This window comes from Notolepis coatsorum, assembly GCF_963971535.1.
Source record: "Notolepis coatsorum genome assembly, chromosome: 5".
In the NCBI taxonomy this organism is placed as follows: domain Eukaryota; kingdom Metazoa; phylum Chordata; class Actinopteri; order Aulopiformes; family Paralepididae; genus Notolepis; species Notolepis coatsorum.
This window is the reverse complement of record NC_140169.1, coordinates 172,600,788-172,613,327: the sequence shown is the minus strand read 5'-3', so window position 1 is coordinate 172,613,327 and position 12,540 is coordinate 172,600,788. Positions and strand designations below refer to the sequence as shown.

The 12,540-nt window shown below is 45.5% G+C and overlaps 1 protein-coding gene across 1 annotated transcript in view; it reads left to right on the top strand.

Annotated features, from left to right (window-relative positions):
• Nucleotides 1-12,540, top strand: part of LOC311228464 (uncharacterized protein) — a gene marked incomplete at both ends in the record, with an annotated part of 59,268 nt that overhangs the window by 39,908 nt on the left and 6,820 nt on the right. The window contains one exon of the mRNA XM_084314369.1: nt 1,297-1,561. Within this exon, the coding sequence (XP_084170495.1) occupies nt 1,297-1,561 (265 nt within the window). The remainder of the gene's footprint in view (nt 1-1,296; nt 1,562-12,540) is intronic.

The window sequence follows — 12,540 nt, the reverse complement described above, 5'->3', positions numbered from 1 at the left end:
TCCCCTTTCTCCCCAAACCTGTATCCCCCCCCCCCCATTTGACCTATCAAATGGGACCACATCCCCCCCCTTGTAAACTATATAGGTCTCCTCCCGAGACCAACCGGGGTCTTCTTACCTGGGTCATTTCAGCTGATCACCTGGGGGAAGCCCTCAGCCATTCTCTCTATGTATTCTATCTGTTTGGTTAATAAACCTTGTTATTATCCAAACCTCGGTTGACTGAGAACATTCTTCATCAGGATATCCACAAATATCCCACAAGACACATAATAGCAATTTCATTACGAATTGAAAATGGGGGACCCTGATGTAAACAAGTCGAAAGTCTTTCTCTGGTCTGCATCCCCTTAACAATTGTGTGTATTGAGCTGTACTGTACTGTACCCATTCTGCAATCTGTTAATTAAAGTTAATTAAACTATCTTCCATTAGTTGGATGTATGGCCTCTGCAAGGTTGTGTGCAGCCATTTGTTTTTGTAACATCTGCTACATCTGTCCCACGTGTTCTTTGCAGCTCACAGTTGTTAGTTCTGCCCCTCTTGACTGTAAGGTTTTGAACAAACTTAATGTCATAGCTTGTATTTGATGATATTCTTCTTTGTTATTTACTTGAATGGTTTGATCATTGATTGGTGGAGTAATATGGGGTTCTGATAAACTAAAATTATTTGTTAAAATAACATAAGCTAACATATTTTTACATTTATGCAAATGAATATGCAATATGTATAACTTGAATAAGTAATAAATACAGAAACACCATGTTTAACAATATGTAAATGTGTAGCTACATTTATTTTACATTACATTAACATTTATAGTCTTTGGCCCTTTGAGGGCAACCATAATGCTGATGTGGCCCTCTGTGAAAATGAGTTTGACACCCCTGCTCTAGACCTATCTCCACACTTGAGCTCTAGATCTTGAGCTCTACACCTATCTCCACACTTGAGCTCTAGACCTATCTCCACACTTGAGCTCTAGACCTATCTCCACACTTGAGCTCTACACCTATCTCCACACTTGAGCTCTAGACCTATCTCCACACTCGAGCTATAGACCCATCTCCACACTTGAGCTCTAGACCTATCTCCACACTCTAGCTATATACCTATCTCCACACTCAGCCTTGAGCCTCTAGAGACCTATCTCCACACTCGAGCTGTAGACCTTGAGCCTCTAGAGACCTATCTCCACACTTGAGCTCTAGCACTCTTGACATCCTGTGAGTCAGACTATATAGACCGTGGAGTGACTGTTCTCTCTCTCACCCCCCCCCCCTCCTTCCCCAGGGCGAGAACATCATGACGCTGGAGCTGGACCCCCCGGCTCGGACCACGAAGGAGTACGAGGAGCCGCTCATCGCCCCCAAGCTGGCCGCGGCTCTGGAAGACGCTCTGAGGGACAAGGACGACATCCAGGTGGATGCCTCCGGCCTCCACAGCAGCCTGGGACCCACCCCCCCTGCCAGTGCCAGCAGCAGCCTGGGACCCACCCCCCCTGCCAGCGCCAGCACCAGCCTGGGACCCACCCCCCCTGCCAGCGCCAGCAGTCGGGGTAAGGGGGAAGGGGGGGGGACTTACTAGTAGGGATGCACCGATCCGATATTGGTATCGGCCGCCGATATCAGTAAAATAGCTGGATCAAGTATTGGTAAAAAAAATAAAAAAAAATGTAATAAGAAATAAAATAAGAAATAACCATTCAGTACATTTATATCTATGTGTTAATTTGTTACATTTAGTTTCACTAAGTTAGGAAAGTAATGTTTTAAGTCAAGCCTGATGAAAAGAATGATCCCAGTCTCTTCCACACAGTGACAGTGAGGCATACAGTTTATTAATTGAATGAATGAAGTTTATTTTCTGTCTTTGTTTACAACAAATCAAAAACACACTTGTGATCCTTTACAATTCTTAAAAACAAAATATATAAAAAATTAAATAAAAATAACAGCGGCCCGCCTGATCTCCAACCTATCAAAGTCAGCCCATGTTACCCCACTTCTTAGAGAGCTGCACTGGCTCCCCATCGCTGCACGAATCCGCTTCAAGGTTCTTGACCTGGCATATCGTGCAGCGAAGGGAAGTGCTCCCTCCTACCTCCGGTCAATGGTCTCTAACTAGACACCCTCTCAAGACCCCTCCGCTCTGCATCTTCGAACTACACACCCTCAAGACCATATACGCTCTGTATCTTCTGGCCGCCTCAGACCCACTCCTATCCGAGCTCCAAGGGGGGGTCATCAAAGAGAAGCTGGCTATTCTCTGTCCTCGCTCCACAATGGTGAAACGAACTTCCCACCACAGTCAGGACTGTCGAAACCTGGCCAATTTAAAACAAATTCAGCTAAAAACACTTTTCAAACAATATCTGAAATAATATCTGAAGGAAATAAATCTTACTAACCCTCTAACCTTTCTTTCTTACTATTATGTGCGCTAATACTATGCTAATAATAATATATCTACTACTATGCACTAAAGAGTTTTTTTTTTTCTTTATTTCGCACCATTTCAGCAAAACAGTCAAAAGAATCGAAACATTGACCATGACAGAAAGTGTATATAAAGGTGCTGAGTAGAGGCAAGAGACCCAGATGGGCCTATACAGGGCCTCAACTCATTAAATCATCGGATTAAAAAAAATACAAAAACAAAAGTAAAGGGTAATAAGTTCATAAAAATGTTTCATAATATTAAGATAATAATAAGATAATAACAATAATGGGTTCGAGCCCAGCTCTCTGCGTTGCTACCAGCTTGGCTGGTCATTCATACTAACACAATTGGCAGTGTTAGGGGTGGGAAAGCTGGTGGGTGGGGATTGGACGTTGTGGACGGCGACTCCTACAGGTCGGTTGGTGTGCCTGTACAGCAGAATCAGGAAGTAACGGGGGCAGCGTGAGCCTCCCCTCCCCTTCCCCCACTCCCCCCATTGTTCACCTGGGGAACTAGATCTTTTTACCTGACTGACGGAGCTGGTCTGTTTAGGTAAGATCTCCAGCCATATTCTCTATTGTTGTAATGATTTGATTTGATCTGGTTAATAAACCTTATTATCTGGACCCTCTGAGTGAGCAAGTCATTTGACTCTATTCCTATTTGAATACTATTATTATCCTACAATTTGGCGTCGCGAATTTCGAATTTTGTGCAGACTGATCTGTTCTCAGGTGTAGAGAGAAAAGGATTAGTTTAGGCCGGCCGGTATCTGGAACACATTGGTGTGATCCCCACTTCTCTCTACACAAGGTGAGCATTTACTGTGTGTTTTAATATTCGAGACTATGGCTGGACAATAGAATAAAGTGTGTTGAATATCTGGGCTGTATTGGGATTTGTTACGGGGGAAACGCGTGTACTCCGGTCCTATATCAGGAGGTTCTGGTAGGATTTGCTATAGGTTGAAGTGCTATTCCTGGTCGAGTCGGAGCCGACCAAAAGCTAAGGCACACAGTGGTTGTCGGATTGCTAACCCAAGTGAAGTGGATTTCCCAAGCTATTTCGGTTCTGCTCTGCTCAGAACCGAGTTGCTGGTACTCTGCGTTGTGATTCAATACCTTAAAGCTCTGGGAATCACTTCTCTTCAAACTGAGCGGTGCAGGCAGAAGGAATTAGGAGGAAAGGTTACATACCAGTTGTTTAATCAAAGTTTAAGAGTGTATACAAATTACAATAAAGAACACTATAAAAGATTCAAGGTACCAGAGCACTATGCCGCTCGCCCTATCTAAGAAATCAGATTAAAGAATGATAGTTGATAAATTGTTGATGGCTTTGTTCTCTGGCTAGTGAACAAAGAGTTGATTTTCCCTCCAAGAAGTTCCTTTGTCCTTGTTGCCTGCTGCCTTGCCCGCCTTGGTGTTGATGGGTGGTAGGTGTTGTCCTGTGGTTGGGTTGTTCCAGAGTCCTTCTTCCCCCCAGCACACCCCATTATATCCCCAAGGCCCAGTGTCTCGGAGTTGATGACATCATCACATTCTTTCCTCCAATCCCAGGCCTGCTAAGCTTGTATTTGAAAAATAGGGGTTTGGCTTAATAGCCCAACCCCCTTCACATAACTGCAAACGGAGGCTGTCCTTATACAGTCAACAATATATACTGTCCTTTGTTTAATACTAACAATCTACCTTAAACATTGCATTATTTTCATTTCCTAATATCTATATTTGAATTATAATTGCCCACATAAACACAGATATATTTCTTTATCACTAAGTCTACTGACTTTCAGAAAATATCTAACAAATCTAATCATTCTGTTAGCTTAATAGAATACAAATCAATACCATATCAAGAGGATAGAACAATCAATTAATCATATTGAACATAAATGAAAACAGAACAGGCACATTAACTAATTACCTAATTTAAGTATGACCAAACCTAATTATATTTTAACTTACTTCAATGACTTCAGAATTCAAGATTACTAGTACAATATACCAGGAAATAGTTAGCTTGTTTGGAGCTCAAATTAAGGATTTCAATAGTGATCTTCTCTGTGTGTGTGTGTGTGTATTTGAAAATGTGTGTGTGTGAGTGTGTGTGTGTGTGTGTGTGTGTGACTGTGTGTGTGTGAGTATGTGTGTGTGTGTGTGACTGTGTGTGTGTGTGTGTGTGTGTGTGTGTGTGTGTGTGTGTGTGTGTGTGTGATCAGACCTTTGATGGTCACATGTAGCCATCAATATGTGACCTAATCATTGTCTTTGGCAGACCAGTTGGCCCTTTGATGTCTCCTAAAAGGAGACATGTTTCTCTAGAAGTTCCTGCCCTTTGTTCTTACACACCCCCTAAGGGGAAGTAAGTATTACCCCAGCTGCCACTATATGCAAATGCCCTCCTGGAGTGACCACAAGGTCTTGGTGACACAATATGAACTATAATTAAGGGCCAATTGTTTCTACACATTAGTTTGATCATGAGATCTATGTTTGGGAATTTACCACAGTTCCCCACTTGGATAGTTTACCTATCCTTAATATGTCAAACATAGATATCCATTTCTACACACTACTATCTAGATAACACTTAAGACATTTTAAATCATATTAGGATAAAATATATATCTGATTTGCCACACTCAGATCCTAAAATTCAAATTAGCCATTTCAGTTTGTGATCGTGTGCACAGTCTTTAACAACCTGTTCTCGTACCAAGATCAATTTCCATTGGTTTCAACTGTGAGTTGTCAAATTCTGACTTGGAGCATTGAGGAGGGGGGGTCTTTGTTTTCTAGATTGACCCGGCCTCCTCTTTATTGCTCAGAGCTGGTGCAGTATCACGACTGCTGGGTGCAACTCCCCATTCTGGGAGGTGTAATTTAGAAAGCAAATTGCCTTTCTATCACACTCCATCTTCTGTCGAGCACATCTTGACTCGTGTTGACCTCTATTTGGGGGTAGAGCCACCTGCTGTATCTTCTATTGCTGTCACAGCGGTGGGGAGGTCGTCGCTGGCTGCTCGACCCTTTCGCTGGTTGACCCCCTGGTCAATGGTTGAGGCCTTGCTTCTGTTGACAGCCGGAGTTGTTGCTGAGGTCTAGCCGCCTGTCTCCTCGTTGGTTGTCTGTCGTTTCCCTCTGAAGCCTCAAGACTCGGTCACTGCGTTGGCCAAGACTCTCCCGGCCCGAGAGGTAGGCGTCTCCTGGTTCTCCGCAGTGTTGTGGCTCTCCATGGAGCCGCTGGGTAGACACTAGCCAGTGTCCTGGATCAACAGTACCGATGGCTGTTGTCTCCCCAATCTCCCATCCGTATCCTGCAGTGAATATATATCGCTTCGGGGGACAGTGCAGGTCACTTCTACCACAACAATTGATTGAGAATCCATAATTTCCATAATTTTCCTCCCTCAGACTCTCTTTACTGGTCTGAGCTTTGACAATTTTCTTTTCCAAATCATTTATCTATATATTTCATGGTTTTTAGATCATTAATTTTCAAAATACTGAAAAATTCACATGGCTCTCATTATATTATGCTGTCAAAACAGTATACTCCTCCACCTCTCGATGTGGAATACACATTCAAACATCGTTACCGTCGTCCTCTGGACAGCTGCACCCGGACCAGACGGTCAGCACTGACACCTCCACTCTCCCAGTACTCCTGTGTGTATGGCAACAAATCACAGTCCGCCTTAAACACACCTCTTCCACACCACAAGCCAATTATCAATTGCACATGTTCACACCCTACACAAGACCAATTTGGCCAATAACGACCAAACCTATTGAGCTTCATTAATGTACAGAGAATCATGCTTCCCAACACTTTCACCAATCACGACACACCCCCAGCCCCTAAAACTGGGTATTCAATGGGCGGAGAACAAAAATCCATAACTAGCTCATGTTCCTTCACTTTGTTCCCAGTCCATTTTACAGACATATACTACCCCGTCCTGATGTGTCGAGATCACTCCCAGCTTGCCAGGCACCCTAAGAAAAAATATACAGAAAGAAAGAAAACAGAAAACCAAATACACAAAGAAAACGCTGCCAAACCAATAAATGAAAAAATAAACCAAACTTGTGAGCTTTTTCTTTTTTTTTTCTTCTGAGCTCATTTTTAACTAAGAAACAAAAAAGGGAAATTAAATGAATAAACAAAATGTACGCTCCCGGCCTAAGTCAGGAATTGCTCGTAACACACTAGAAAAGAGAAGTAAAAACAAAAGTAAATAAACACCTATCCTATTGCTCATAACTGTTAATACGCTTCTATCAATACTATAAAATACTAGAAACAACTATGAGTCCTTTTAATTTCTTAATCATGCAGTCCACCCTTTGATCAATCTGAATGTTGACCAAGCATGGATAATTTTCTGATCACTAGCTGCCGCAGTGTCACATCATCACACTGTCTAATATTGATTAACTGTTTAACATAATTTGATCCTCTTGTTAGTCTGATTAGTTCATGCATTTGTCAGTCACCCATACATCCGTTTTTAGTAACTTTCATTCATAATCTAATCACCTAACACCTCTATCTATTTTTATTTTTTATTTTTATTCTAATCTAATTAGGAGCATATTTTATCATTCAATATATCCCACCTCTACCCTAGTCAGTTGCATATATTTTTATTCTGCCGGTGGCCTCTGCAGACATGACCTTTGAAAATGACCTTTCACTCCACAGATCCAACAACACTGGCGGTCTCCCCCGGGTTGTGGGACCCGGTGGGTCAGTCGCCTGTGACCGGATGACCCTGGGGTCATCGGGCCCAGAACATGTCCTGGTGGTATGCCATCATCGCCATGGTTCCCTGGAGCCTGTTTGGAGGAGAAAGCCACGTACCTATTTGGTCCAGTCACAGTTCCTTGAGAGGGGCCCGTGGTTGGGAGGGGCCCGCCACCTGTTTCTGTACAAACACGCCCTGTTGTGGATAGATGGTCCCGCTCTGCACAGTCCCGAGAAATGTGTCCGAGGGTCCCACACGTCCAACACTGCACCTGCCGCACACGGTAGCCATTCGGATTCCTGCCCCTGCCCCCACCTTTTCCTCGTGGTTGCCACCTCGTGGGTGGTCCTATTGGGGTTTGTTGTTGTTCCGGCACGGGACCCCCTTGTGGCCCCAACTGGGCCCGTCTCTGGCCATCTGGTTCTCCATGGGAACCTGTCTCCCCTCCGGGCTGTGTGGACTGGATTAGGCCTTGGAGATAGTCCACTACCCGTCTAGCCTCGGCTAGCTGTTGTTCGAGAGGGAGGCACGTCTTTAACTGGCAGTCATCTGCAACGGACACTTCAGCGTGGATTGACTCGGGTAATACAGCTGTCTCTGGGTCGCTTGCTGCAACGACTCCCTGTGGCGGAGTAAAAGACATTATTTCCAGTCCCTCCGTCTCACTGGACACTAGAGGGGAGTCGATCACATTCCAGTCAATCAAGTCAACGTCCAATTCGGTCAATGTAATGTCTGCAGAGGTTATCGGCATTATCTTGATTTGGGTACGCATTCTATACCGGCCTCCTTTAACTACAAGGTTCTGTAATGGCCTGAATATCTTTGGCCATCTTTTCGTCACTTTTATTGTGACATCTCCAGTCGTTGAAATAGACAGATTGTCTACCCTTTCTATGGTCAGTGCATCTAACCCTCCGGTTGCTCCTATCTGTGTATTTTCCATTCTCACCTTTCTTCAAACACTCGTAACGTCACCGTTTGGAAAGCAAGTTTCTCTGTATTCAAACTATTTTTACCAAACTTGAGTTAATTTCACTCACACTTCTATATTGGTGTAAACAGGAATTGATAATCTCAGTCTTGTGATACTATACCCCCTGACTGTCAACAGTCTCTTTGATTTCCCTGTTGGGGTTCGGAATTGTCAGCGCTGGCCATCCGTCCTGGAGCAGCTGTGAAGAGAGAAGCAAAAAATACACTTAATTATCAGTGACATTTCCCATTCACAATCCATCATTTGTCTTTAAGCATGGAATGTCGGGCATCTCCTATACTAAGATCACATGAGAGCATTTGTGCAATTTTCGTTTTTGATTTATCAATGACACAGCCTTAATCTTTTTCCAGTTGTCTCCATTGGAAACCCAGACTCTCAATCCTGTTGTCATGATCCTCCTTAACACAACTCCGGGGAACTTATTTTGCATCAGCCGTTTCCCTCTGTTGGTCAATCAGAAATTTGTTATTTACAGCCTATCATTTCTAAACATCTGTATTGGACATGGTAATTTAGGTGAATAATCTCACTTTTACTCTAATTGTTATTTGCAAATGACTATGTGTATGTGTAACTATACTTATTTCTGTCCGTGAAAGCCTAGTATGTATTTCGCTCATATTACATTATACATCTCAATAACATAAATTTTTTCCATTCATAATTTCTCACACAGTTACTATAACTCCCCCGTAACACCTAACCCTTTAGGTGTTAAATAACGCGCTTCTCACGGGAACAGAAATCAATTTCCAGTGCCTTATGTCACTGAAGTCCCCGTGCATTTAGAACAGTGTCACACAACCCGTTCATAACCACCGGTGCCGACACCATCCCCACATTGAAAATCCTGCCGACCAATGACATTCCACTGGCCACCTCGTCCTGTGGCCCACGGCATCACCCCCAGTTTCGAACCTGGAACGCGAAACCCCGGGCCCCCTACTCAAGGATAATCAAAGATCATTCCACTCACAACCACTGCCACACACATACAGCACCTCTGACCCACTCAACCACCGTAACCAGTCACCCAAATACCCACACATAATACAATTTGACACGCGTAGTGTGGCAGCGAGCCTTTGACGAGTGCACGCATAGCGCACCCCCGTTAATGCGCGGTGGCAGACAGCGAGCCCACCCCCGCCACGACGTTTAGCAGTCCCCGTACCCCTGGTAAAATGAAAAATGTGCGCAGTGTGACAGCGAGCACCGACGAGTCGCACACAGCGCACAAAGCGTGGAGGCAGACAGTGAGCCACGACGAACTGCCTACCCACACCCCCATCGCAGGCGCAGCCGAGCAGAGTAATTATGCTCCGACTTACGGCCCACCAACATGAACTGACACGGAGCCCCTGCCTTACCAGCCGGAGCTTGTCCAAATGCAAGGAAAGAAGTACGAGCGCCTTGTCGAACAAAGCGTAGCGCCAACGCCAGCCAACACCACTGCCAGCACTAGAAATTCCCTAAAAATAACAATAAAACTGAATATGGAACAACAACATACGCATAATAAGTCCCAAACTCAACCTACCGCCTTTGAACCCTACAGTAAACAGCAATAAACAATATACCTAGCACTACACCGCGTTTGAAACCCATAAAAAACCTCTATATACAGGCCCTAAACTAGGAGAGAAAGAGAAAGCGTTTCGGGGGGGCCGAGGGGGGGGGGAATATATGGAAGAGAGGCGGTGTGGGAATGAGGGGAGTGAGTGAGAGGGGGGGGGGTAAGAGAGAGAGAGAGAGAGGGAGGGAGAGGGAATGAGGGGGGGAGGTGAGAGGGAGAGGGAGAGAGGGGGGAGGTGAAAGGGAGAGGGAGGGAGGAGGGTGAGAGAAGGAAAGAAAGAGAGGGGGGGGGTGAAAGTGAAAGAGAGAGAGAGGGAGGGGAGGTGAGAGGGAGAGGGAGAGAGGCAAAAGGGAGAGGGAGGGAGGAGGGAGGGAGGAGAGAGAGAAGGAAAGAAAGAGAGGGGGGGTGAAAGAGAAAGAGAAAGAAAGAGAGAGGGAGGGGAGGTGAAAGGAAGAGGGAGAGAGGGGGGGAAGGTGAGAGGGAGAGAGGCGAAAGGGAGAGGGAGGGAGGAGGGAGGGAGGAGAGAGAGAAAGAAAGAAAGAGAGGGAGAGGAGGGAGGGCGAGAGAAGGAAAGCGAGTGAGAGAGGGGGAAGAGAAGGAAAGAAGGAGAGGGGGGGGGGGGGAGAAAGAGAGAGAGGGAGAGGGGGGAGGGAGAGAGGGGGGGGAAGGTGAGAGGGAGAGAGGCGAAAGGGAGAGGGAGGGAGGAGGGAGGGAGGAGAGAGAGAAGGAAAGAAAGAGAGGGAGAGGGCGAGAGAAGGAAAGAGAGAGAGGGATAGGGGGAAGGGCGAGAGAAGGAAAGCGAGTGAGAGAGGGGGAAAAGAAGGAAAGAAGGAGAGGGGGGGGGGGAGAGAGAGAGAGAGAGGGGGGAGGGTGAGAGAAGGAAAGAGAGAGAGGGAGGGGGGGGGGGGGGGTGAGAGAGAGTGAAAACACAACAATCCAACCCCACTTTACCAGCACACTAACCCCCTAATGAAAACGTTCTGTGAGCAGAATTCAAACATACTCATCCTGTCCTCTTCCGCCCCCTACCGCATTCCTAAATAAACTCCACCCTCCCCTTAACAATGGACGCTTGGCGCCCTCCCAAGATGGACGCCCCCTCGCGAGACATCCCGAGAGTCCCGTCATGCCATGACATCAGCACAGTTAGCTTAGCTTCGTTAGCCACGTCGCGGGCCGTCAGACCGCGCACCCTTACGACGTCACAACCGGCGACCATTTTAGCCGTTAGCGCGGCTAGGTAGCATTAGCTTAGCTTCACCCATGATCCCATAAAAACGCTTCCCAACGACCCACCGACCCGTCCCGCCGCGCGGGCCGTCTCCTTGCAATGTTAATATAACACCACATTCCCCACAACAGAATCCTATTTCCCTCAAAACGCCAGTGTAGTGATTTAAATAGAAATATAAAAACATAACAGCAAAACACTAGTTTGACCCCTCTGTCGTCATCACCGGTGAGCTTAGAACGACTTCCGGGTCCCCGTCTAGATTATCCCAATCACCTTAAACATTACACATCTATTTTATCCGCCACGAATATGAAAACTTTTAAGTGCCTTACACATCCCCGTAATCTCAAGACACTATCGATCGACCTTATACATTTGAGTTACGTCTACTTTTCCCTCCGTATCCTCCGGCGCCTCAGAGGCTAATACAACAGCTAACTGCTGCTGCGTTCCACGGGCCCCGGAAAACCGGCGTTACCATTACACTCCCCCACGGCCAACCGGTGACTTAAATTACATAATAACACAACTATACCCTCACACGTCCCACCAATCACTCCTAACCATAGCCATTCGCCAACTAACCATAGCCATTTGCCAACCATACATTCACACACGCTTCCTAACACAAATAAAAAACACAAAATCAGCATTTACGCACATTACCGTCTCTCGAACGCCGCACAGCAGCGCGACCAGTAAACACTAGACTAAACGAAAGTGCACACACTTCCATACTGCATGTTTAAGCTTACCATATCGTTTCCTATAGCTTTCTTTCTTGAATGTTCCGACTGGCAGCGGCGCACCGTTTATTGTGCTAAAATTTTACTTTAAAATGTACCACGCACGGTGTGCTTAAATTCTGCTACAGAACATACTACGCACGCTGTGCTTAAATTCTGCTACAGAACATACTACGCACGCTGTGCTTAAATTCTGCTACAGAACATACTACGCACGCTGTTTACAGAGCCGCCCTCCCCAGCCAGAACATTCAATTCAATTTTCCCTTACATCATGCTTACATGAGGTTAAATTCTTAGCAACCCCCTCCGTGGTTCGAATAGAGCACCCAAACATCATCACACTCACCTCTTAGCAACCTCCTAGTCACTTGAAGACGATCGATCGATCAGTTGATTCCCTCGTTTGACCGGCGTGAAGAAAGTGAGAAGAAAAAAAAAATTTCTTTTGTTGCGGTGACAAAACGAGCGCTCTGATTCTAAAGTACGGCACCAAAATGAAGTGGATTTCCCAAGCTATTTCGGTTCTGCTCTGCTCAGAACCGAGTTGCTGGTACTCTGCGTTGTGATTCAATACCTTAAAGCTCTGGGAATCACTTCTCTTCAAACTGAGCGGTGCAGGCAGAAGGAATTAGGAGGAAAGGTTACATACCAGTTGTTTAATCAAAGTTTAAGAGTGTATACAAATTACAATAAAGAACACTATAAAAGATTCAAGGTACCAGAGCACTATGCCGCTCGCCCTATCTAAGAAATCAGATTAAAGAATGATAGTTGATAAATTGT